Source organism: Benincasa hispida, chromosome 9, assembly GCF_027475165.1.
Source record: "Benincasa hispida cultivar pf3 chromosome 9, pf3_genome.v1.1, whole genome shotgun sequence".
Classification (NCBI taxonomy): Eukaryota; Viridiplantae; Streptophyta; class Magnoliopsida; order Cucurbitales; family Cucurbitaceae; genus Benincasa; species Benincasa hispida.
This window is the reverse complement of record NC_143486.1, coordinates 3124052-3147699: the sequence shown is the minus strand read 5'-3', so window position 1 is coordinate 3147699 and position 23648 is coordinate 3124052. Positions and strand designations below refer to the sequence as shown.

The 23648-nt window shown below is 35.5% G+C and overlaps 2 protein-coding genes across 2 annotated transcripts in view; one reads left to right on the top strand and one right to left on the bottom strand.

Moving 5' to 3' along the window:
* LOC120086959 (midasin-like protein) overlaps positions 1–298 on the bottom strand; it is a 51030-nt gene extending 50732 nt beyond the window's left edge. Inside the window, exon 1 of the mRNA XM_039043780.2 lies at positions 118–298. The gene's annotated coding sequence lies outside the window, so the exon portion shown is untranslated. The remainder of the gene's footprint in view (positions 1–117) is intronic.
* Positions 299–10291: 9993 nt separating this feature from the next.
* On the top strand, positions 10292–13935 carry LOC150033580 (uncharacterized). Its single transcript, XM_090318145.1, has 4 exons — positions 10292–10399; positions 11303–11364; positions 11535–11682; positions 11911–13935. The coding sequence occupies exons 1-4, from the start codon at positions 10292–10294 to the stop codon at positions 13933–13935; spliced, it is 2343 nt and encodes a 780-aa protein (XP_090174271.1).
* The last annotated feature ends 9713 nt before the right edge of the window (positions 13936–23648 follow it).

Below are 23648 nucleotides of genomic sequence, written 5' to 3'. Positions count from 1 at the left end.
TCGGACTGAAAATTTTTCTGACAAGACCAAACATCACCGAAGAGGGTAGCAAACCAGAGAAAATATTGCAGAGCATAACAATTTCTATTGCATAGATTGAATGTGAAGCGTAAATACCGAATTTAGAGAGCACCGTTGAAGCTGCCGTGACCGATGGCGGTGGCAACGAGATTGAGTTGCTGATAGGAAGGAGGAAAATAACAAAGTGGAGGGCGCGAGAATGAGAGGCAGATGAAAGAGGGTTTAGGGTTTTACTCTTTCTTTTATGGAAATTGTGAACAATGGCTAATTACAAATTGCGGTTTAGATAACCAAAAAAACTAAATATATTCAAATATGGTTAAATCGTTTTTTAATTTAAAAATACTTAAGACTATTTCTTCCTATTTTACTCTCATCACCTTGGTCGTTGGTTATATAGTTATATAATATAAATTTACATTGTATTAAAAAAAAAAAAAAAAAAGAGTTTATAATTCAAGTACATTAAGTGCATATTTGAATGGATTTGAGAAAATTTTGATTTTTAAAAGACTCAATTTTATCTAGACACTTTTAACCAAAATTGTTGATTATTTTGAATGGTTGTCAAAGACACCAATTTTTTTCAAAATGACTTATTTTTTAAATTAAACACGACATTCCAAACACAGTCTAGATTTATCTATAATATTTGATTCCTAAATTTACCTATAATATTTTATTCTAAAATTTATCATTGTTAAAGAGAATATTTTCTTAAAAAATCAAATCACATTTAAAAGATTTTTGTAAAGAAGATAGTGATGTATAAATTGAAAAAATAATAACAACAGATCTATATGCTATCTAAATCTAATCTAATATATGCCATCTAAAAGGGGTCATGAGTGTGAAACGTTCTATTTTCTCTTTTGTAGGTATTTGATTATAGGGATATATAATGTAATTTTACATTAAATCATTAAAAATTAATTTATAATTCACGTAAATTAAATTTTTATAACATTTGGTTCCAAAATTTATCATAGTAAAAAATAATATGATTTTCCCTATTTTTCTTGACATTTATGTTAAAGAGAAGTTATTTAAAAAAAAAAAAAAAAAAAAAAAACTATAATTTTAACGTGATTTTGAAATAAATTAAAAATTACAATTTAAATGGTTTATCATTTATGGTTTGGATATATTGGTTTCAAATTTGATTTTTTTTTCCTAATATTTGATTTGAAGTTCAAATCAAATTAAGATTTGAATACAAACTTTCTCTACTGATTAACTCAATTACACCCTAAATTTTCATCAGTTATTTCTTTTCTTTCTTATTGTTTCTCTCTTTTTTTTTTTATTTCGTTCATCGATAATAACTTTTTTCTTCTTTTTTGTAGCATCGTTCACAATTTGTAAGATCCACAATGATATAGTATATTAACTACAACAAAAGTAAACATAATCAATAAACACTCTAATTATGTTTAATTTGAGTTCTAAAACCATGCTAAAAACACATTTTTCAGAAGTGGGCTTCAAGTAACATACCTTTGATGAATTTTCTCCAACTCAAGCTATCCAGCTCCAATCCCTCAATAAACCAACAAGAGATATTCTCTACTATTCTCAGCCTTTAATTTGAGTGATGGTACTCTACTTGGAGTGAATTTGGTGAAGGAGATTGGAATGGTTTTCAGGTGAAGATGAGATGACTGTAGCAGCAAAAAAAACATTTTTCCAGCTCTCTCTATCAACCCTTTGGCAATTGAAGAGCTTTTATCAGTCAATTACATGAATTGAAGTGGGCTAGATGGGTGATTCAAGGAGGAAGCACCTCCTACTAAGTTGAAAATGGGAAATTCCCACTCAAATTCCAATTTTCAATTTTTGTTATTTTCAATTTTAAAGTTAGTTAATTCCAAAATTAACTAGAATTTAATTTAACTAATCCATGACTAATTAAATTTAAAATATCAAAATTCAATTTCTCAAATTGAATTGAAATAGAAATTTTAAGTTATTTTTTAATTGATTAAATAATTAAATATCAAATATTAAATCAATCATACACTCGATTTTAATCCTGAATCTTATTCATGTAATTGAAATTTAAATCATTATTTAAATATTATAAGCTCTCCAATTACATTTAATTTTAATAAAATAAATGTTAATTATATCAAATATAATTATACAAACCCTAATTCGAATCTGAACTTATTCAAATTCAAAACCCTAATTTTAATTTGAACAATGCAAATTGATATCATTCCAAATTCACTCAATTTATTAATTCAAGGTGTTCATGTTTTATGAGCTAGTAGAGGGACCTTATGGACATACGGATCATGAGCTCCAACGAGATTAATTGGCTAAAACTCTCTAGATATATCTGTGTCCACTTGATTTAATAATCAGTAAGTCGACCCTTCACAGGTTGTTCGTGATAACGGTAGGGTCAATATGTTGTTTTACCTCCGATATTACGTCTTGTTTTTTAAGTTCCACTGATCCTCTAATGAACAATTGGTTTGTGATCCAATCACTCCCAGATCCCTCTCGAGCCCATGAGATGGTGGGACCCCTTATTCAAGACTTGATTCAATACTTAATAGTAGGTGTGAATTTCTTATTGCATCCTATGTCCCCAACTATCTATTGGTCTTATCCCTAAAATGGGAGGCTTATCAGCGTTGTTGAGCCAACCCTCACCTATGCAAATCTAAGGATAATACGGAATAAACAAGAGTTCATAGTTAGCTCAGGATTAAGATCGAGTTACCTAGGTCATCTGAACGAAATAGTCATTCTTAAATAGTAAACAGCGTTATAAAGTAAGAGTGACTTATTTCTTGGTCCCATATCATGCAAACTCATTACATAGGCAACTTGTAACAACTACAAAGTGGACCGCATCCAATAGTGTTACCAGAATAAGGTACCTAACCTTATTCGTATACTATAGATTATTTTGACTATTTACTTGGACTTGATCCACTTTTATGTCTCCACACACAAAGTTCAAGTATTCATATAATAATCGTACATCTTAGTTTGTTGGATGTAGACTTTATAAGTACAATTTATAGATTCAATAACAACTTTATTGAAGTAATTTCAAATAACATCTTTATTGATAAAATAATACGTTTAACTTTACAAACTACAAGTTTTTATGACATACAACCTGACACATAATTGGTGAGGTATTATGCTTTCACGAAGTGAGACATTATCTCTTTTTTCCTCATATTTCTTCAACTTGAAATTGATGTTTTGGATGCATCTCCTATACCAAACTACATAATTGGCATCTATGATATTGAGAAAGGAAGCCAAAAAAACACACACACGCACAATTTGATGCACCACATTGATGTAGAACAAACTAAGATTAATGAAGACAATCTTTTGGCACTCATCTAGGTAGCATGAAGTAAAAAGATACCTAACATCTCTTAAAATGGTTACTTTGATTTGTAGATTAGATTAGTGTATATTTTGGTTACCAATTATTCACTCTCAGTTATTATATTTAATAATACTCGACACTCTCTTTACCTTGAAATAAGGGGAAAATCCTATTCATCAGTTTTTATCTCTAACAAAAGATTGAAAATTCTAAAATCACATTTTATCTTTAATAATATTTATTCATCTTGAATAAAAGGATTTTTTTTTCAAGAAAAAAGTCACATTTTACCTCATTCAAAGTCACATTTTTTTTAATCACATTTTGTCTCTACTAATCTCTATTCATATATGAATGAAGAAATTTTGAATAAAATGATCAAAACTCGCTGATAGCAAAGGACAGAAGAAACGAAGCATACCAAGAGTTCCGTCAATCCGTTGTTTATAGGTAGACGAAGCTCTCTCTTTATCATCTCATGCCATATGCAACAAATGATGACATTTTTCATATTTTTGTTGTCATTCATATTTAGGGCTCAACAAATTTTATCCCCTACTGTTTTTGCTATTCACATTTAGGTTTAATAGATTTTATCCCTTTTTTTGTCATTCACGTATAAAAAAGACATTATAAGTAAATGATGTAGGCCTCTTTTGGTAACCATTTTATTTTTGTTTTTATTTTTTAAAATTAAATATATGGAAAGAAAAAAAAAGAGGCAATAACTTTTCCCCATTCACGTCAAAGTGTTGTATACATATATGCACTGCAAAATAATTTATTAAAAAAAAAAATCATTCAGTCGAAGTGATAAAATATATATTTTTTTAAAATAATTTTATCTAAAACAATATTTCACCTTAAAACTTTGGTTTTGGTTTTAGGTTTTTGTTTTTCTGAGATTTGATTTAGAATCAAAATGAATCTAAATTTCTTCTATAAATTGAGTGAAGTACACTCCCAATTTTATAGGGTTCATATTTTATTCTCTCATTATTTTTTAATATTTCGTTGGTCTTTTATGTTTTTGTTTCTCTAAGGTACTTAGTCACTTTTGTTTTTTTTTTTCTTTTTCAATTTAACTTTTCCTTCTTGGTTTAATATGCATCTATGAGTTTCTTTTTTTGTTGTTTGTTAAATTCATTTGCCAACATAAGTAGGCGAACGAGGATAAGGCAATATGAATAGGAAACTTTTGTTTTGTTTTTGTTTTTTTTTAATGTAAATATATTTATTATTCATCTGTTACACATAAAAGATTATGTTTATTTTTCAAGTAATGTATATATGTGTGCATGTGTATTTGTTTTTCTTATGTTACATACAACATTTTGTATCTTGTCAATTTATTTTCTGCACCTTACAATGTTTGATAGTACCAAAAAAGTATTATCTTGTTCTGTTTAATTCAAGATTGTTCTTGTATTTTATAGGTTTATTTGATTATTTTGTAGGTCTCAAGCACTTAAAGGGTAAAAAGGGGGCGTTAGTGACAAAATGGAGTTCAAATAGGCCAAAACGGAGCTTGATTGCATCAAATAGGAAAAGAAAGATCAAAATGACCATTTTGCCCTTAGGGAGAGTGCAGCAGCGCTCAGCTATGCACCACGCTCGACACTACAAGGCAAAGAGCTCCAATTTTGTGCAAAACACACAGTGCCACAACGCTACCTTAAAACGTCACAGTGAGTCTGGATGCGCACGATTTTCGTCGGTGCAGCGACACTATATCCTAACGTCATGGAGCTGTCTCGATTTCTATAAAAAGAATTCGAGTCGCCTAGGTCAAGGGATCTACCGATTCCAGTCGATTCTCACACATTTTATCTCCACTTTTCTTCTCTTTTTGGTTAGTCACTACAACAAAATGGACTTTTTTTGACACATGAACAACAACAAAAATAGGGAAGAGAGAAAAACAATCATTAAAGCTAAAATCATGCATTTTTTGTGAGAAAATTAGAGTTTTTCGAATTTTCCAAAGTTTATGACAAATTTTGCGTGTCACTAATTTATGATTGAAAATAGCTTATGTAGGAAAAAAAATAAAAATGTGCGATTTTGGCGGGAAAAGTCGAAAAATTTCAGATTTTTTGACTATGTTGACATTTTTTTTTATCACCAATTTATGAGTAGAACTGACAATCATTAAAAAGCACCAGTTTTTAAGTAAACATATTTGAAATATATTATATTTTCTTTTATTTTTTGTGTGATCTTTGTTTAAAAAATGAAAAATAAGAAAATGAAATTAAGACTTTGAAAACCCCAGCATCCACTCTTCTTCTCTCCTTTTTCTTTTTCCCTCCCTCTCCTTGCTGTGAAACAAGACTAGTTGTAACCCTTCCATTGTTTGTCCATCTCCTTTAAGCTTCCATCAACAAGCTTCAGACCTTGAGCAAAGGAGCGGCTTCTATTATAAATAAATCTGCTATATCATTTATTAACCATAAGAGGCCTATAAATAGACATAATTACAACAGTGACTAACCATTTAACTACCTGTATAACAAACTTATAACAAAATATAAACTAATTTTTAATACTCCCCCTCAAGATGGTGTGGTTATATCAAGAATACCCATATTGGATAGTAAGGAGAAAAACAAAGTTGGGAAAAGCCTCGGTGAAGATATCAGCAAGATGCAAGTGAGACCAGATGGGAAGAAGCTTGACATTGCCACGAACAATGTGATCTCGGACAAAATGGCAATCAATTTCAATGTGCTTCGTCCGTTCGTGAAAAATCGGATTTTCAGCAATATAGACAGCAACCTCATTATCACAATAGATTAAAGAGGGATGAATAAGAGGTACCGAAAGCTCATGAAGAAGTTGTTCAACCCACAGCAATTCATTTGTAGTAGCAGCCAAAGCTCGGTATTCAGCTTCGGCAGAAGAACGGGATACCGTAGACTGCTTCTTAGCCTTCCAACTAATTATGGAATCACCCAAGAAGATGCGAAAACCGGTTATAGACTTCCTTGAATCAGGATAAGATCCCCAATCAACATCAGAATACGCCTTTAATTGAAATGTGTAGACAAGTTGTAGCAGAATACCTTGCCCTGGAGAAGCTTTCAAATACTTAAGTAAGGACATGACAGCATCAAGATGAGGCTGTCTAGGTTGAGCAACAAACTGATTGAGCTTATGGACAGCAAAAGCTATGTCGGGCCGAGAAATAGTCAAGTATAGCAGTCTTCCAATGAGTCTCCGATACAATGTTGCATCAGGAAGGAGGGTACCAACATCAAATTGGAGCTTTAAAGCCGGATCATGAGGTAGAGGAGCCGGTTTGCAAGCTAACAAACCATGATCTTCTAGGAGCTGCAATGTATAATTTTGTTGTGATAGAAGAATACCCTAAGACGATCTTGCAATTTCAAGACCCAAGAAATACCAAAGAGACCCCAAGTCTTTGAGCTTGAAGGTCTCGTGCAGATGATCTTTGATCTCATGTAGTATAGGTAAAAAAGCACTGGTAATGACTATGTCATCAACATAAACAAGCAAAGCAACAAAGGATTGAGCAGAACCTCGAGTGAATAAGGAGTAATCGGACTTGGACTGAGAAAATCCCAAGTGAAGGAGTACCTTTAAGAACTTGTCAAACCATTGGCGTGATGCTTGCTTAAGGCCATATGTGGATTTATGCAAGCGACAAACAAGATGCTCCCTCTGTTTGTGAACAACATCGTGCTTGTAACCCAAAGGTAAATCCATGTATACCTCTTCAATTAGATCACCATGTAAGAAAGCATTATTAACATCTATTTGAAGTAAAGACCAACATTTTGAGACTATAAGAGTAAGAAGTACTTTGACAGTAACAAGCTTGGCAACAGGAGAAAATATCTCAATGTAGTCGAGGCCTTCTTGCTGCGTGTATCCTTTGGCTACTAACCGTGCCTTATAGCGGTCAATGGTCCCATCTGCACGATACTTAATTTTGTATATCCATTTGCATCCAATAGAGTGTTAGCCTTGAGGTAAGGGCACAATAGACCAAGTACGGTTGGTTTCCATTGCTAGAAGTTCATCGTGCATAGCTTGGCGCCAATGTTCATGAGGGACAGCCTAGTGATAAAACTGAGGCTCATATGCGGCTGAGATATTGAGGGCAAACATCTTGTAGATAGGATTCAGTCTGTCATAAGATAAAACAGCTTGTAAAGGATACTTAGTAACTGTCTACTGAGAATGATTGTGTAAAAGGAAGTTGCAATAATAGTCCCTGAGATACGAGGGTGGTTTAGTTGTCCTTGTAGAGTGGCGACAGTGAGAAGAATTGTCAAGTAAAGACAGATAGGGCTGATCAATGACTGTAGCATCATCATCAGCAGGTGCAAAGGGAACAAAGGGAGTAATAGGTTGAGAAACGTCATGTGAAGTAGGTTGGTCAGAAAGCTCAGGAGTAACAGAAGCGGATGATGAAGAGGCTTCACTGCTGGATAAATCACCTGAAAATGGAAATGATAATGGTAAAACTAGATCAGGAAAAGGATCAAGTACCTTTGCTTGAGAACTGATTTGATGAAAAGGGAATATGTCTTCATGAAACACAACATCCCTTGAAATAAAGAATTGTTTATTCTCAATGTCATATAAGCGATAGCCCTTGATGCTAGTAGGATATCCCAAAAAAACAGAGGCAATGGCCCGAGGCTGAAACTTGGTCCTGTGAGAAGGTAAAGTAGAGGCAAAACAAAGACAACCAAAAGTTCGTAGTGAAGTATAGTCAGCATGTTCAACAGTTAAACGATAGTAAGGTGTTTTCCAAGACAAGATATGAGATGGAATGCGGTTGATCAAATAAGATGCGGTCAATATGCACTCTCCCCAAAACAAGATGGGTAACCTAGCTTGAAATAACAGAGATCGTGCGACATTTAACAAATGTTGATGTTTTCTTTCTACTAACGAATTTTGTTGAGGCCGTTCAACATAAGAAAACTGATGGAGAACACCTTTGGCAGCAAAAAATCAGTAAGGCCAGTTTTGGTGCATTATCCGATCGAAAAGCTTTTATGGAAAAACCATATTGAGTTTCAATCAACTGAAAGAAGCGAGGGACAATAGTAATAGCTTCACTTTTGTTCCTCATCAAAAAAATCCAAGTGTACCGAGAATAATCATCAACTAGTGTTAAAAAGTAACGATATCCAGCATAAGTAGGTTCGTTGTAAGGCCCCAAATGTCATAATGTATAAGATCAAAAGCATGAGTAGCAAGTCTATTATGGCTTTGAAAAGACAGTTGTTTTTGTTTTCCTAGAGGACAAATTATGTATTTAGTACAAGTACTATCCATGTCTACATGTAAAATGTCTTTTAGGAAACTAAGATGTTTATATGATGGATGTCCAAGCCGATTATGCCAAGTAGAACCAGAGAAAGTAGTAGTGGAAGAACAAACAAGTTCTGTAGTATGTGAAAATGAATGTAAGGACTTATCAACTGATGCTTGCAATAAGTATAATCCATTCCATTTGTTAGCCTTGCCAATCGTCTTCAAATAGTACTTGTCCTGAATGAGGCAAAAATCATTAAAAAAGTGACCATGATGGGTAGATAGGAAGTTAAAGAGCTTAGGGAAATTAAGTTGAAACATAAATCTGATATATATAGCACATTCTGTAGCATGATATCTGTACTGATTTGAATATCCCCAACAAATTCAACCAGAAGCTGAGACTGATTAGGCAAAGTAACAGTTGTCGGTTTCATTTGTCTTAGAGTAGTGAATAGGACCTTATTATGACAGATATGAGCTGATGCACCAGAATCAAGTATCCACTGATCAGAAGATATATCGGAAAGGGAACAAATACCTGCAACGTGAGCTGTAGAAGTGATAGAATCTGCCTTATTGGACGTTGCTGCTATGGTGGCTGTTTTAGACTTATTGAGATGGGACTGGAGCATAGCCAATAAGCCTTGGCATTGTTCAGATGTTAAAGAGGATAAAGAATCAGAATGATCTGCTCTTGCTGATTCGGGAGGTTTGTAAAGCTTGTGCCTTGGTGGATATCCATGGAGTTTGTAACAACGGTCAACAGTATGCCCTTGAATATTACAGTGGGTGCAGATCGGTCTATCCTTCTTCTTATTTTGATTGGTGTTGCGAGAATAGCTTGGAGCAGTCTAGTGGGAAGCAGAAGAACCATTTTTCACAAGGAGGGCAGTGACATTAGATGAAGATATCGCATTGCCAAAGGATTAAGAATAAGTTATTTGGTCAATCTTCTGTGCAACTAGAGAGAATGCCCGATTGATTGATGGTTCTGGTTCCATTAGTAACAACTGAGATCTGATAGGAGTAGATGAATCATTTAAACCCATGAGAAAAGCCATAACATACTCTGTTTGGAAGTAAGTCTATAGGTTCTTGACACCATCACAAGTGCATTTTCCACAAGAACAAGATGGGTAGTAGGAGATGAGTTCATTCCACAACGTTTTCAGCTTGGCATAGTATGTGGTAACAAAATCTTGATTTTGGGATAAGTTAGAAATTTCACGGCGTAGTTGGAAGACTCTTGGTCGATTTTTACGTTGGTACCGTTCTTGCAGATCAGCCCAAATTTCTTGAGCGGAATCGAAGAAGTTGATGCTAGCAAAAATCTCTTTGGAAAGAGAGTTAAGAATCCACGCAGTGACAATGCCATTTCATATGATCTAAGAATTAATTAACTCACCGGAAGGTCGAGGGATTTCACCATTAATGAAGCCGAGTTTATTCTTGACAGTGAGCTCAATCTTCATCGCCTGACTCCACGAGTTGTAATTCGATTTCATAAGAAGATTGGAAACGAGCACAAGGCTGGTGCTGTCCGAGGGATGAAGAAAATAAGGCTTTTGATATTGTTCAAGAATGGAAGATGGGGAAGCTTGAACATTCTCCATGGAGTTGGAGTTTCCGGATGAGGTTGGGTCGTCGAATCTGGTCATGATCGTCGTTTCAGATGAAGAAGGAGAACGAAAAATCACGAGAAAAATCTCGCTCGACACTGTGGACGGAGGCGAGCGAGATCAGTGTTAGAGTCTGGAATGTTGGGGAGTGAGATCGGCCCGAGAAGAAGAAAAGACACGAGAAAAAGAGTGGCTGAAGGGAAAACGAAAAGTCAAAGAGTTTTAATTTTGCTCTGATACCATATTAAAGCAGAGTAAATAAATCTACTATATCATTTATTAACCAAAAGAGACCTATAAATAGGTATAATTACAATAGTGACTAACCATTTAACTACCTGTATAACCAACTTATAACAAAATATAAACTAATTTCTAATAGCTTCACTTGTGTGTGGAGGTGAAAGATCTAAATCAGCACGATTTCAGCGTGGACCAACGACGGTGACACTTCCCCTCCTTCGGTGACAATCAGTTCTTGGCATCCAACAACTTGTTTTGGTGTTTTCGTCATTTTTTTTTAGTTTCAACGCTTACCTATTATAGTTTTTGGCATTATTTTCATAACATCCTGTAAATCTTAGAATTTGAGTTCCTAAACATCTTTAATTTGAAACTAAATTCGATGCTTGCTTGCTCTAAGATAATTCATGAATTTATCAAAATTTGTACGGATGACCCAGAAATTGGGCCCAAAATGTCAAATGACCCTCTACTGACATCATCGTCATACCACATTATGTAAATTTCCCTTACATCGACTTTACGAGGTAAATCTCGCTCTTATCTGATTAAACGCTCTTGCTCTCGCTCTCGCTTGAAATTCCCTAGTTTGATGTGATTGCTCGTCAGTGTACTGTTGATTTGACAAAATGTCACGATGGAAGCCTCTAATCAAATCAATAATACCTAAACACAATACAATGGTGATTTCTTTAAACTCTAAACTCCATTTCAAAGGTGATTACTTCTCTGATTTTCGATGGTGTTTTGTTGAACGAAGATTTTTCGAACGAGGATTTCCAAGACGGGGCTTTCTAAAAAAGGAACAGCTTTTTCAGAAAGGTGAATTACTTTGAGTCTGTTTAATTATTTTTGATGTGTTATTTCTGGAAATGTAGCATTACGAAATTTTGTATTGGGAGAGAGTAAGAAAGAGGAAGAGTAAGAGAGAGAGCGAGAGTACACTTCAATTGCTTGTACAACTGAATGAAAGATGTTCTCTTGCTTGGTAGGATGATAGAAAAGTGTCTATTTATTCGATTTGGAGATGATTGGGATGAGAGTGAAAGTTCGTATATTGGGGGACAGTTGAAAGAAATCGTTGTGCCCCCTACAGTGAATTATGAAGAACTTAAATCTCGCATTTATAGGGCTACAAAAGTCAGTTCTTCAGAGTTTGATCTTATCCTGAAAGTTAAATATAATATTAAATTTGAAGCCCTTCCACAATGCATAACGGATGATGATGATCTTCACTTCCTTCTTTTGTGAGAAGAGCTTAGTAGACTTCAGATAACTATAACGTTGAAGTGTAAACAGGACGAAAGGGTTAGAATGGGGTTTTGAAATGTGAGTTATGATGATACGGTTGTGGATGAACAATACAAGGAATCATATCAGTTTCGTCGAGAAGAGGATGATATTCCATTGTCTACCAACACCGTACCATCAACATTCGATTATATGGATTGTAGTCCTTCAGTGAATGTGGATGTGAATGAGCAACCAACAGGATTGAATGAAATATATCGTGACCATGGAGATGTGCGTCGTTCTACAAAAGCTTCAGTGGTTCCACCATCTTTGTCTTCAAGTCATAGGACAGAGTTGATGATTCCTGGCACCTCTTCATCTGGGACAGAGGACGTTGAAGTTGGTAAGCTATTTTTTAGCACAAAGGACTTGAAAATGAGATTATCTATTCTGTCCATCAATAGAAATTTTGAATTTAACGTCAGGAAATCAACCAAATCTCTATTCACTGTCAAATGCATTGAGGAGACATGTAAGTGGAGCCTTCGTGCAATCAAAATGGAAGGGTCTGATATATTCAAGATCATAAAGTATTGCAGTTCGCACACATGTTCCATAGGAATTTTGAATCACGACCATAGACAAGCAACTGCTATGGTTGTTGGTCAACTCATCAAAGATAAGTTCACAGGCATAGGACGTATTTATAAACCTTGTCATATCGTTGAGGATATGAGAAGAGATTATGGTGTGAACATAAGTTATGATAAAGCGTGGTGTGAAAGGGAAGCCGCGTATGATCTCACTAGAGGTACTCCGGAATACTCATTCTCCATACTACATGCTTATGGAGAAGTGCTAAAAATAGAGAATCTGGGTACAGTATTTGAGATCGAACTTGAAGATGAGGTGCATTTCAAGTATATGTTTATGACATTAGGGCCTTGTATTAGAGGTTTTGTAAGTTGTCAGCCTTGTATTATTGTTGATAGGTCGCACTTGAAAGGAAAATACAAAGGAACCATGTTGGTTGCGATTTCTATGGACGGGAACAATCAATTATACCCATTAGCATATGCAATAGTGGACAATGAAACCGATCAATCATGGAAATGGTTTATGTCAAACTTGAAATGCAGTATCAGAGAACCCAATAATCTGGTGTTTGTGTCTGATCGGGTAGTATCTATTGGTAATGCTATTCGTGCATTTTTTCCCACAGCATTTCATGGATTGTGCACATGGCATATAGAACAGAATCTGGTTATAAACTTTAAGGATAGCACGGTTGTTGGGATATTTAGAGATGCAGCAAGGGCATTTCGCATGACAGAGTTCCAAACAAAATGGGACGAACTCCACAGTTTTAAAGACGGTGTTGTCACGAAATATTTGGAAGACATCGGTCTTCAAAGGTGGGCACGGGTTTACCAAATAGAACGAAGATATGATAACATGACATCCAACAGTACAGAGTGTTTAAATTCCTTAACTAAAGAGTATCGACTAATGCCTATAGTATGCTTGATTGAACATGTTAGAGGAATGCTTCAATCATGGTTCTACGAATGGAGGAATTACTGGGCATCTCGAACGACATTGCACTCTGACTACTATGAAATCCGATTGGCAAATGAAGCTAATAAGGGCATACGATATCGGATGGAGCCTATTGATTGTTATCGGGTACATGTGCGAGATAATCGATTGGATAGTATTGTCAATCTTCACACGAAGGAATGCACGTGTAAGGAATTCGACTCACTTGGTATCCCGTGTTTCCATGCAATTGTTGCTGCCAAGGAAAGAAATATACCCATCCATAGTCTTTGCCGTCGATTTTATACAGTGGACTCTTTAATGACTGCGTATGCGGAGCCTATAAATCCACTTGGCCACATATCTGAATGGAAAATACCTTCTGGATACGTAGAAAAGATTATCCTTCCTCTGAAATTTGTGTCACAAGTTGGGCGACGGAAAGTGAGAAGAATACCATCAAAAGGAGAATTTCGCAGACAAATGAAATGTGGTCGGTGTGGGAATTATGGACATAACCGCAAAATTGTACTGAACTGCTTACAATCGTGCGAAGTGCTGAAAATTCCAGAGACCGAGACACAAACACCCTTCATCCAGTTTAGTTATAAATATCATTGATCACTTTTTCATACGTCATACTTGTATCATACTTCATACTTTTTCATACTTGTAACATACTTCATACTTGTAACACTCTATACTTCATACTTTCAACTTGTAAACAAAAAAAAAACAACAAGTTGGAGTATTTATATAATAGCAATATTCATACTCTCTCAATCTTCATACTTTCTCCATCTTCATACTCTCTCGGTCTTCATACTTGTAACAAAAATGGATAACTTCATACTCTCTCCATCTTCACACTGAAAACAAAAAACAATAGCTTCATACTCTTTCAATCTTCATACTTGCAACAAAAGTGGATAACAAATATTCTTTCAATCTTCATACTTGTAACAAAAAACAATAACTTCATACTCTCTCAATCTTCGTACTTGTAACAAAAATGGATAACAAATACTCTCTCAATCTTGCTCTCTCTGAACATCTCACTCTCTCTCACGATCGTGCTCTCCATGAATCTCGCTCTCTCTCACGATCTCGCTCTATTTCAATCTCGCTCTCTCTCATAATCTCGCTCTCTTTCACGATTTTGCTCTCTCAAACTTTGAATCTTGAACGATATAATGTTCTAAGCTTAATTATGCATGTTCTGATAAAATTCTGATTCTGAACTTTGAACTTTGAACTTACATAAAAAAATACATGTTCAATTATACAATGAAATGAGCAGTAGGTCCATTACACATAAAAAATGCATGTTCTAATAAAATTATGATATTGAACTTTGAACTTTCATAAAAAATATATGTTCAATTATACAATGAATGTTTTTACATACATAAAAAATAAACGATTGTTTTACATACATAAAAAATACAATAAAAAAAATACATGTTCTATACATATAAAAAATATGGAGTGTTTGCCCATAGCTGACACGCTAATTGCATCCTATATTCACTCATCTTCTCCTGAGTGATTACTAATGGATCAACCCAGTCACCAGGTGTTCCAATAGTTTTATTGCGAAGAAGCCACAATCAAGCGACCCATGTTGTATGTTGACATTCATAGGTCGCGAGATTTTCCAACGGGCTATAGATAAGTCCGGCTTCGATTGATCCATGTCACAGTAGTGAAGTAGAGATGATACTGTGACCGTCAATGGCTCTAACCAATTCACCAGCTTTGTCATTGGTGTGTATGACGGAAGTGAATCGAACACGAATATGTGGCCTTTGTTAATGTCCATTGCAAGGACCATCCAGTGGTCACTGATATTCATCGTCGTATAAACGAAATCCACATTTGCCCATTTGACATCGAATTTATCGATGACGTAGTTCTTATACGTGTCTTCATTTTCCCAAGCCAGGGCAGCCTTCAGAAGTGACTTATTCTTATTCGTTTAAATACCCCGCCACGAGCATTAAGGTGACTCTGTCAAATAAAATGAGAAGTTAAGTAAAGAAGTAAAGACCGGGAAACTTAACGAAGTGAGAAGTTAAGAAACAAAATATCAAAATTTACCATTACACCAATTGGCAAGATGGTGAACTTGTGCATGCACATGTCGGGCCGGGTATAAAATTTATCTTTCATAAAATAAAATAAAGTATTTATTGTTTGCACGAAAAAATAATATGTCAGTAAAAGTACAAGATAGCCAACATGTAAAGATGTAAAGACTAGGACACTTACATCGCACTCGACCAACGAATTCGGGGTAATCAATTCCTTGAAGAATTGCTTGGCGAGTGGTTTAAAGAAGTTCTCTCGGACCTCGTTGTCTATATTGTCGTCTGAGATTCAACCCATCATTTTTGTCAGGATATTGTGTGGAACATCGTGTGCTATGTTATATGTGACGATCGATTTGGATATTGACGTAGCTACACCTGGGAGAGGATGTTTAGCCACACTTTTCTTCTTTACTTGGGTTGGGGGTGTATATTTATCAACCAATTTTCTCTTACGACTAATTCTTCGAGATTCCTACATAAACAGATAACAAAACATTACTCATCAAGAAATATAAACATGGTGAGTAAGGCAGACATGTCGGGCTTTGTTTGTGAGACGTCGACTTGTATAAGTTCGACGTTAATTGGTGATGTCGTGGAAGTGGTGGTATCGGGCCATACAGGGGGGGTGAGAGTAGGTGAAGTAGTGGTATCAGGTTGTAGAGGAGGGATGGGGATGGGAATGTCAGAGGCAGTCGCAGTCGTATCATGAGATGGGATGGGTGACCTGGTCATCACCTCATTCACCGTGGAACCCTTCAATTAGTAAAGTAAAATGGTGAGTTCACGAACATATAAAAGCTAAACACATAAAAACATAAAATGATGCAAACCTTGCATATAAACTGCAACAATGATAGGATGGCCGATAATTGCCCTTTCATGTCAGTCATGTTTTCCTCCATACTGGATACACGACTATCTAAACCCGATATACGACCATCTAACCTCGACAGTGAGCTGTCAATGGACCGCAGGTACAAATAAATATACTCGTCGGGATTGGCTCCCTCCTTGCGGAGGGTAGTACACTCAGGACACTTCTCATCCACAAGTCACTCTGTACCGAAGTCTGCAAGAAAGACATCAACTTAGTTCAACTCGTACTCCTCACGTACATCCCCCATCATATCATGGAACATATCATCACTACGTGTGTATGTCCCTCCTTCCACCCTTCCATATTTAGTATCCGCGTGCTCAGAATGCTCGGGTTCATCCCCTCCATCCACCTTGATAACCTCATCATTGTCATCTCCACGATGGTCATCACCGTCACTTTCACTTTCAGGACTATCCCCTTCACTTGTCGACCTATTGCCACTTTCAGAACTATCATCATCCACACCTAGCTGAAATATAGGTTGTCGTTCCATTGAGGTATCCCAAAACTTTCTTTCAGCATCTGACATCATAGTGCCCTCTGTAACCTTTATCTGCATTAATAACCCAGTAAACTGATTAGTGTCAATATAATAACCAGATAAACATATTATGCATAGAGTAAACGTACATTGTTAGACTCGAATATCTCTTTCTCAAGTAATTTGAAGGGCACTGAGTGGGAGCATGACCATCGTAATATGCAGGGTAAAGCCACCTTGCTCCTTTGCTCCGCAATGTTCCCAGCTATCGATGAAGCTAGGATCTTGAACGTCCATACCTAAATAAAATTTAAAATATATCAAGAACAATAGTAATGTTAGATCAAACAACACGATTATTATGTTAATCAAATTTACCTGGAATGCTTGTGGAAATCCACGTAAGGAGTACTTCACAACGTAGTGTTTATTTGCTTTGACCCTCGTCTTGTATAGACTGCTCTTATCATTCAACACAGTATTTAGGGCATCCAATGTCCTCTTCCAAATAATGGTATCCCAATCAAGACTATTGTAGTACTCCAAGTTTTGAATGTCCTTGAAACTTTTGAGGTTGACTGCATTTTTCTGTTTGTTTTTCCCCATCATTGCGACCTCGGTATAGTAAACTAGACTGATCTTCACAGCATCATCATCATTTTCAAACTCTAAGTCCTTGTATTTTTCTTCAAGTTGACGGAGGTGTAAAGTGTGTTTTCTCACTCGATTACCAAAATACTTGATAGCAAGTTCATATGAGGACTGCTGGTTTCAATCAACTCGTGATGGGGATTGCCACAAACCAGTCATCACCAAAAAGTCATCCTTCGAAAAGGTGATAACCTTCCCACAGACAGAGAATGACATTGAGTCTGATTTTGTCCTCTTCATTTCTCTAAGCAACATGTGATGGACAATTGGGCTGTTCAACACCATGTCAACGTCTACAAATCGCCAAAAAACTGTTCTCTTGAACATGGCCAACTGTGTTGGCGTGCGCTTCTCTTTGACAATCTTGTTTGCATTAGCAATGTGGGCCAAGCTGGTTAATTGACCGGGAAATCGATCGAATTCGGCTATTCTGAAACGTGTAGCCATCTTAAATCACTCCTACATTTATTAAAAAATTCAATCAGTAAACTTCTTCAGAAAAAAAAATGTAAAACAACATTCTGTTTAAATCTCGATGGATTCGCTCTCACTAAACTCGGTCTCGTTGGCATCGCTCTCTCCGGTGTCGCTCTCTCTAGTGTTGCTCTCACTTATCTCCCTCACATTCTCTCTTTTTACTCGTCTTCAACCACATAACACATCAAAAACCAGAAAAACAAACAAAAAAACCATAGGTTCACTTATCTCACTCACATTTGCTCTCTCCGGTGTCGCTCTGCCGATTTCACTCTCACTTATCTGGCTCACAAACTCTTTCTACTCGTCTTCAACCATAGAACACATTGAAAACAAAAAAAAAAACAAAAAACAAAAAAACCATATTGAAAGATTTACCGATAAGATTCGAGTTGTTGGCGACAGTAGAATCGTTTGCAAGCCGGAAATAGTTTTTTCGTTTATGAGCGATACGAAGCCGTTAGCCTTGGAAAATTTGAATGAAGAATAGTTTAGTTTTGGTGGGTTCTCAGTAAAAAGGTAAGAAGACGAAAAAGTAAGGCAATTTACGTAATTTGGTATGGCGATGATGTCAACAAAGGGTCAATTGACATTATTTTTAAAAAATGGGTAATTTGACATTTTGGGTCCAATTTTTGGGTTATCCGTACAAATTTCCCATGAATTTAACATATGTTGTGTAGGTATAAAGTTGAGTAAAGGGAGGTAATGAAAAAAGGAATTTTTTAAGTGTTAAGCTTGAAAAGATTTAAGTGAAACTATATGTAGGATGCTTTCAGAGATTAAGTGTTTCAAACTCTTAGTGAAATTTTAAGAGTGGATAAGGAGAGAAGACTAGGCATGGAGCTTTGGTCGGAGTAGAGGTGTGACCGAAGAATGGAAGAAAGTAAGGCCTAATTGTGGGGATTATGCGTTGGCCATGGGAACTTGTGTTGGAAATAAGTAGGCCTAGAAGGTTAGGGCTGTATATCGGTCGGTCGGTGTCGATTTTGGGAGAAAACCAGCACCAAAAAATGACAAAAAAAAAGTGCGTGAAATCTAACTGACTGTCGATCGGCCGATTTTGTTGGGTTTTTTTTTGTTGATTTTTTTTTTCAAGCAAAGCCAAAGTGAATGAAAATGGAAGATGAATTTGATGAAATGTTATTGTTAGGTTAACATAATTTGCAACTTTTCTAAATTTAAATCGATCGTTTTTTTTAATGAAAAAATTAAATCATTCATGTAGTAGGCTTGGAATTTAGGCAACATAAAAAAGAAAATAATAATCAATACTAAGGCAAAAGGCTTGGGCTTGATTTAATAGTAGTGGACTTGCTTTTATACCTATTTTTTATATTTTTTTTAAAAAAATAATATTTATATATATCGATCAGCTAGTTGGTTTTCCAAATTTTTTTATATGAAAACTAAAAACTGACCAACCGAGTCCTAGCCCCAACCGGTCGACTTCAGTTCAGTTGATTTTGATCGGTCGAATCGATTTTAAATCCCTTTATGCTCACCCCAGAGGTTTAGGCGAGTAAGCCGTGGGAGGCTTGGTAGGAGGACTGGAAGATGAAGTATGAGGCGTTGAAGGGTAATAAACCGTGAGGCGATGACGTGTGGTTAATCTTGGGTTGTGAAAAGGATTATATGGTCGAGGGAGGTATATATGTGAAGGCCACTTCCCTTATGCTTTATTTGTTAGAGTAATAGGAAAAACAATTTCTTAATTATAATTAGTGGGCTAAGTGACATAATTTAAGACTTAAGACAATGGTTGGTGGCATGAGCTATCACCTTAATGTCGGGATTGGTGTCCTAATTCTCCTGGAGTCTCGTTATTTGTAATGATACACATTGTTTTATGAATAAAATAACTGTTATTTCATTCTGGTATTTACTCATATCCAATAAACAAAGACTCATGGTTATCTTATGTAAACTTAAGCATTTATATGTGATATACAAGTGAATCATGCCTTAAGTGATAACCTAGATAGGTCTATAGTATAAGGATTAAAATGGGATACCTGATCTTGGTGACACTACGGATACGACACGCTTTGTAAAGGTTGGCAAGTGTTGTAAACTACTACAGATGGTAGATCCTGATCATTCATGTGGAGAGATGCGAGTGAGAGTATCCTATACAGAGAGTTTGTATAAGACCAGACCACGAGATGATTAGACTCTGTATATAACGCAGTTGATACTAGAGATTTACATCTCACTTAAACGACCATAGGTGACACGACTTCAATCCTGAGTGTTTTGGGAACTCCTGTCTTTAAGGGCGGTCGTTTGATTAGTTTGAGTGAGGGTGGCCAAATTGCCAACGCAACATGCCTACCTTTTTTAGGACTTGTCTGATCTGGGAGCTAGGAACTCACTTACACAAGACTGAATTCACTCCTTCCCTGAAGTAAGGGTAAGTAGAGAGATTGCTCCCTTAAGGGCTGATTTCGGGGTTAAACATAGTGGCCACAACTTCTCTTTGGAAGAGAGGACTCAGTCATAATAGAACTATGACTTATGTTCATTAGAGGATTCAATGATACTTAAGGAGTTAGATGTAACTACAGGGGCATAACGGTTATTGGCCGAGCTATACTTACGAGCGATCTATGAAGGGTTTTGCACTGTTGATTAGTTAAGATGGACACATAATATATCTATGGTAAGGAGAGTTCAACTGTCAGTCTTTAGTGGAGTGCCTAGCAGTTAACGGATGGTGGATCTCGTGACTAAAGGGTTTAGTCAGTTATTCACATACCATTGAAGCTTCGAGCTACATGTCTATAAGGTCCCCTTGGTAGCTCAATGGATTCAAGTTGAGGATCAGTTCTTGTTGTTGATTTGAAATGTTCAAATTGACAAGAGGTAATTTAATTATATATGGTATGATCGGTATGGTGTATTAGATACATCAAGTGGAGGATTAATTTAAATGAGATTTACATTAAGTGCCATGGAATAGAAAAAGAACTATGGTTTATATGTTTCGTGAGATGAAATATTAAAACTATAGGTTATAAATATATTATGGTAAGTTAGTTATCATTTATATTTATATAATATTAATTATTGGTTAATTATCTCTTTTTCTCTAATAACCAATTGAGTGAGAGGTTATTGGTGGTTTCATGGTAACCGTGAGATAAAAGAAAAAATGTTTTCCTAATTTTAGTAAGTAGTGAATTTGAGATTCCCAATCTCGGAAAATTCTCATGGAGAGTTGTCAAGTAAATTAGATTTACTAAGCGACAGCTTGAAGCTAGCTAATCGATCGTGGAGTGTTTTATGCAATAGACACTCAGTTAAGCAATGAGCTAAATGATCGTATAGCTTTTGCTAGATGAACGCTTAGCTTTTCTTAAATGATTGGACATCGACCTATATGATAGGTTGTTCTATCTCCCACTTGCTCAATCGTTTACACGATTGTGTTTCCTCTATTTTTTCTGCCTCAAACTAAGATCACACAGAGCCCACCCTTTGGATTCTCACACTGATAATACCAAGGCTGCCTTCTTGGTGGTGTCATACTCAACTTGACACCATCGAGGTTCTGTGGAGTCTGTTCGTGGTGTTCGTGACCTTGGCGATCGCTTAGTTTGAGTGCACGGTGTTTGTGCAATGTAGCAGTTGTGTTGGACGAGCGTTCGTGTGTTGCTATGTTACTGTGATTGAGCGTTTATGATTAAGGAGCTTGTAGATGGGTCTACAAAAGTGTGTTGTTCTTGTTCTTGATCTGTTGTATAACATGCTGTAATTTCGCTATTTTATGCATAATCGTATGTTTTCGTTTGTGATTGTAATTGTAAAGTTCATATATGATTGTAATTTGGAATGATCCTTCCGCCGCTCATGAAAATCATCGTTTTCGATTTTCTTCACTTAATGTGCAAGGAAAGCATGCAAAGGGAGGTATAAATAGGGGTTAAGAAGAAGAAAGTTGGTTTGCCCAATTTGCTTGTGCAAAAGAAGAAATTCCTTAGCTAATTTTGAGCTTCATCTATGTTAAAGGAGACCGAGGGCTGCCATGAAGAAATTCTACCAAAATGTTGCTCAAATTTGAAGGAAATTCAAGCTTGGTCTGAGTTTTGAGTGAATACATGTAAGAAGAAAAATTTGGAGGATTTTGGGCTTTCAAGGAGGAATTAGAAGCTCCAATTTGAAGGCGAGTAAGTTAAGAGGTTGTTTAAGAGGTCTATTGAAGGACTTTACTTTTTATTTGGCTAAAAATGATGAATTGAGTACTAAAAAGATAATCTGGAAATTAGGTGTTTCAGAAAGGGGTGTCGGCTGGAGGTTGAAGTAGTGGGGTTGATGCTCTAAATCTCGTGCATCTTGTAGTTTGTAATTGTATTGTATAAACAGTTTATTTCTTTAATAAAATATGAGGTATTTTATTTGACATTTTGTAGCATTAATCCACAAAACTAATAACAAACATCCAAGATTATCTTTTGTAGCTTAAACACATATGTGGAGACACATAGGTGGATTATGTTTAAGTGATAACCTTAACGGTCTGTAGTAGATGGATATGGCTGGGTACCTTATTAGGGTGACACTACAAATACGACCCGCTTTGTAGATGTTACAATTGTTGTAAAGTTCTACAAATGATCTGATTTTGATAATTCATGTAGAGACATGTGAGCGGGGGTGTTCTATACAAAAGAGTATGTATAAGACTGGACTACGAAATGAATAGTCTCACTATATAACATTGATAATAGTAGAGACTTGTATTTCACCAGGATGACCATAGGTAACATGACCTGAATCCTGAGTGAGTTATGAACTCTTGCCTATGAAGGCAGTCCTTGTCACCAACTCAATATGACTACCATTTTGGGGTTTTGTTTGATTCAAGAGTTGGGAACACAACTACACAAGATAGAATTCACTCATTCTCTAATGTCGAGATAAGTAGATAAATTTCTCCCATAAGGGCCGATTTCGAGTCTTGAATAATGTGGTGCCACACCCTTTCTTGGCCTGAGAGGGGTTTGGTCATAGTTGGACTGTGACTTGTTATTCATTAGAGGGATCAATGGTACTTAAAGGAGTTAGATGTAACTACAAGGGAAAAATGATAATTTTGACCTAGCTGTACTTATCAGCATTTTGTGAAGGGTCATCGTATTGTTGACTAGTTATATCCAATAGACATATAAATATATCTATAGTGCGCATAGTGCATCTATCGGACTTTAATAGAATGATTGACAATTAATGAATATTGGATAATTTAATTAAAAGAGTTTAATTAATTATTCAAGTGCCATTGTAACTTCAATCTACAAATCCATAAAATCCCTTCGGTAGCTCAATTGGGGTTGTTGAGGATAAATTATTTTTGGATTAATTTGAATTGTTCAGATTAACTGAGGGAATTAATTATATGTGATATAATTAATATAATGTATTTGATACATTTTAATATAAAGTTAACTTGAGAGGGAATAAATATTGTAATATGATTTAAATATTAATTATATGAATTTGAGTGGTATAATTAAATTTTAATATAAATTTGATTTATATTAAATACCATAGATTAATGAGAGAATTTCAAACTATAGGTTATATATTATATTATATTAGATATAATATATAGTATAATAAATATTATATGATAAGTTAGTTATCATATAAATGTATTATATTAAATTAATTATGTATAATAAAAAAAAAGTTTAAATTTAATAAAGGGAGGGAGATACATAACTCTCTCAACTTAATTCTCTTAATG

Excerpts from the sequence above, each read along its gene's own strand:
- LOC150033580 (XM_090318145.1), top strand. The coding sequence starts at position 10,292 with ATGGAGTTGGAGTTTCCGGATGAGGTTGGGTCGTCGAATCTGGTCATG. Across the intron at positions 10,400-11,302 it reads GAAAAATCTCGCTCGACACT|ATTTTTCGAACGAGGATTTC; the intron begins GTGGACGGAGGC and ends TGTTGAACGAAG. Across the intron at positions 11,365-11,534 it reads GGAACAGCTTTTTCAGAAAG|GATGATAGAAAAGTGTCTAT; the intron begins GTGAATTACTTT and ends CTTGCTTGGTAG.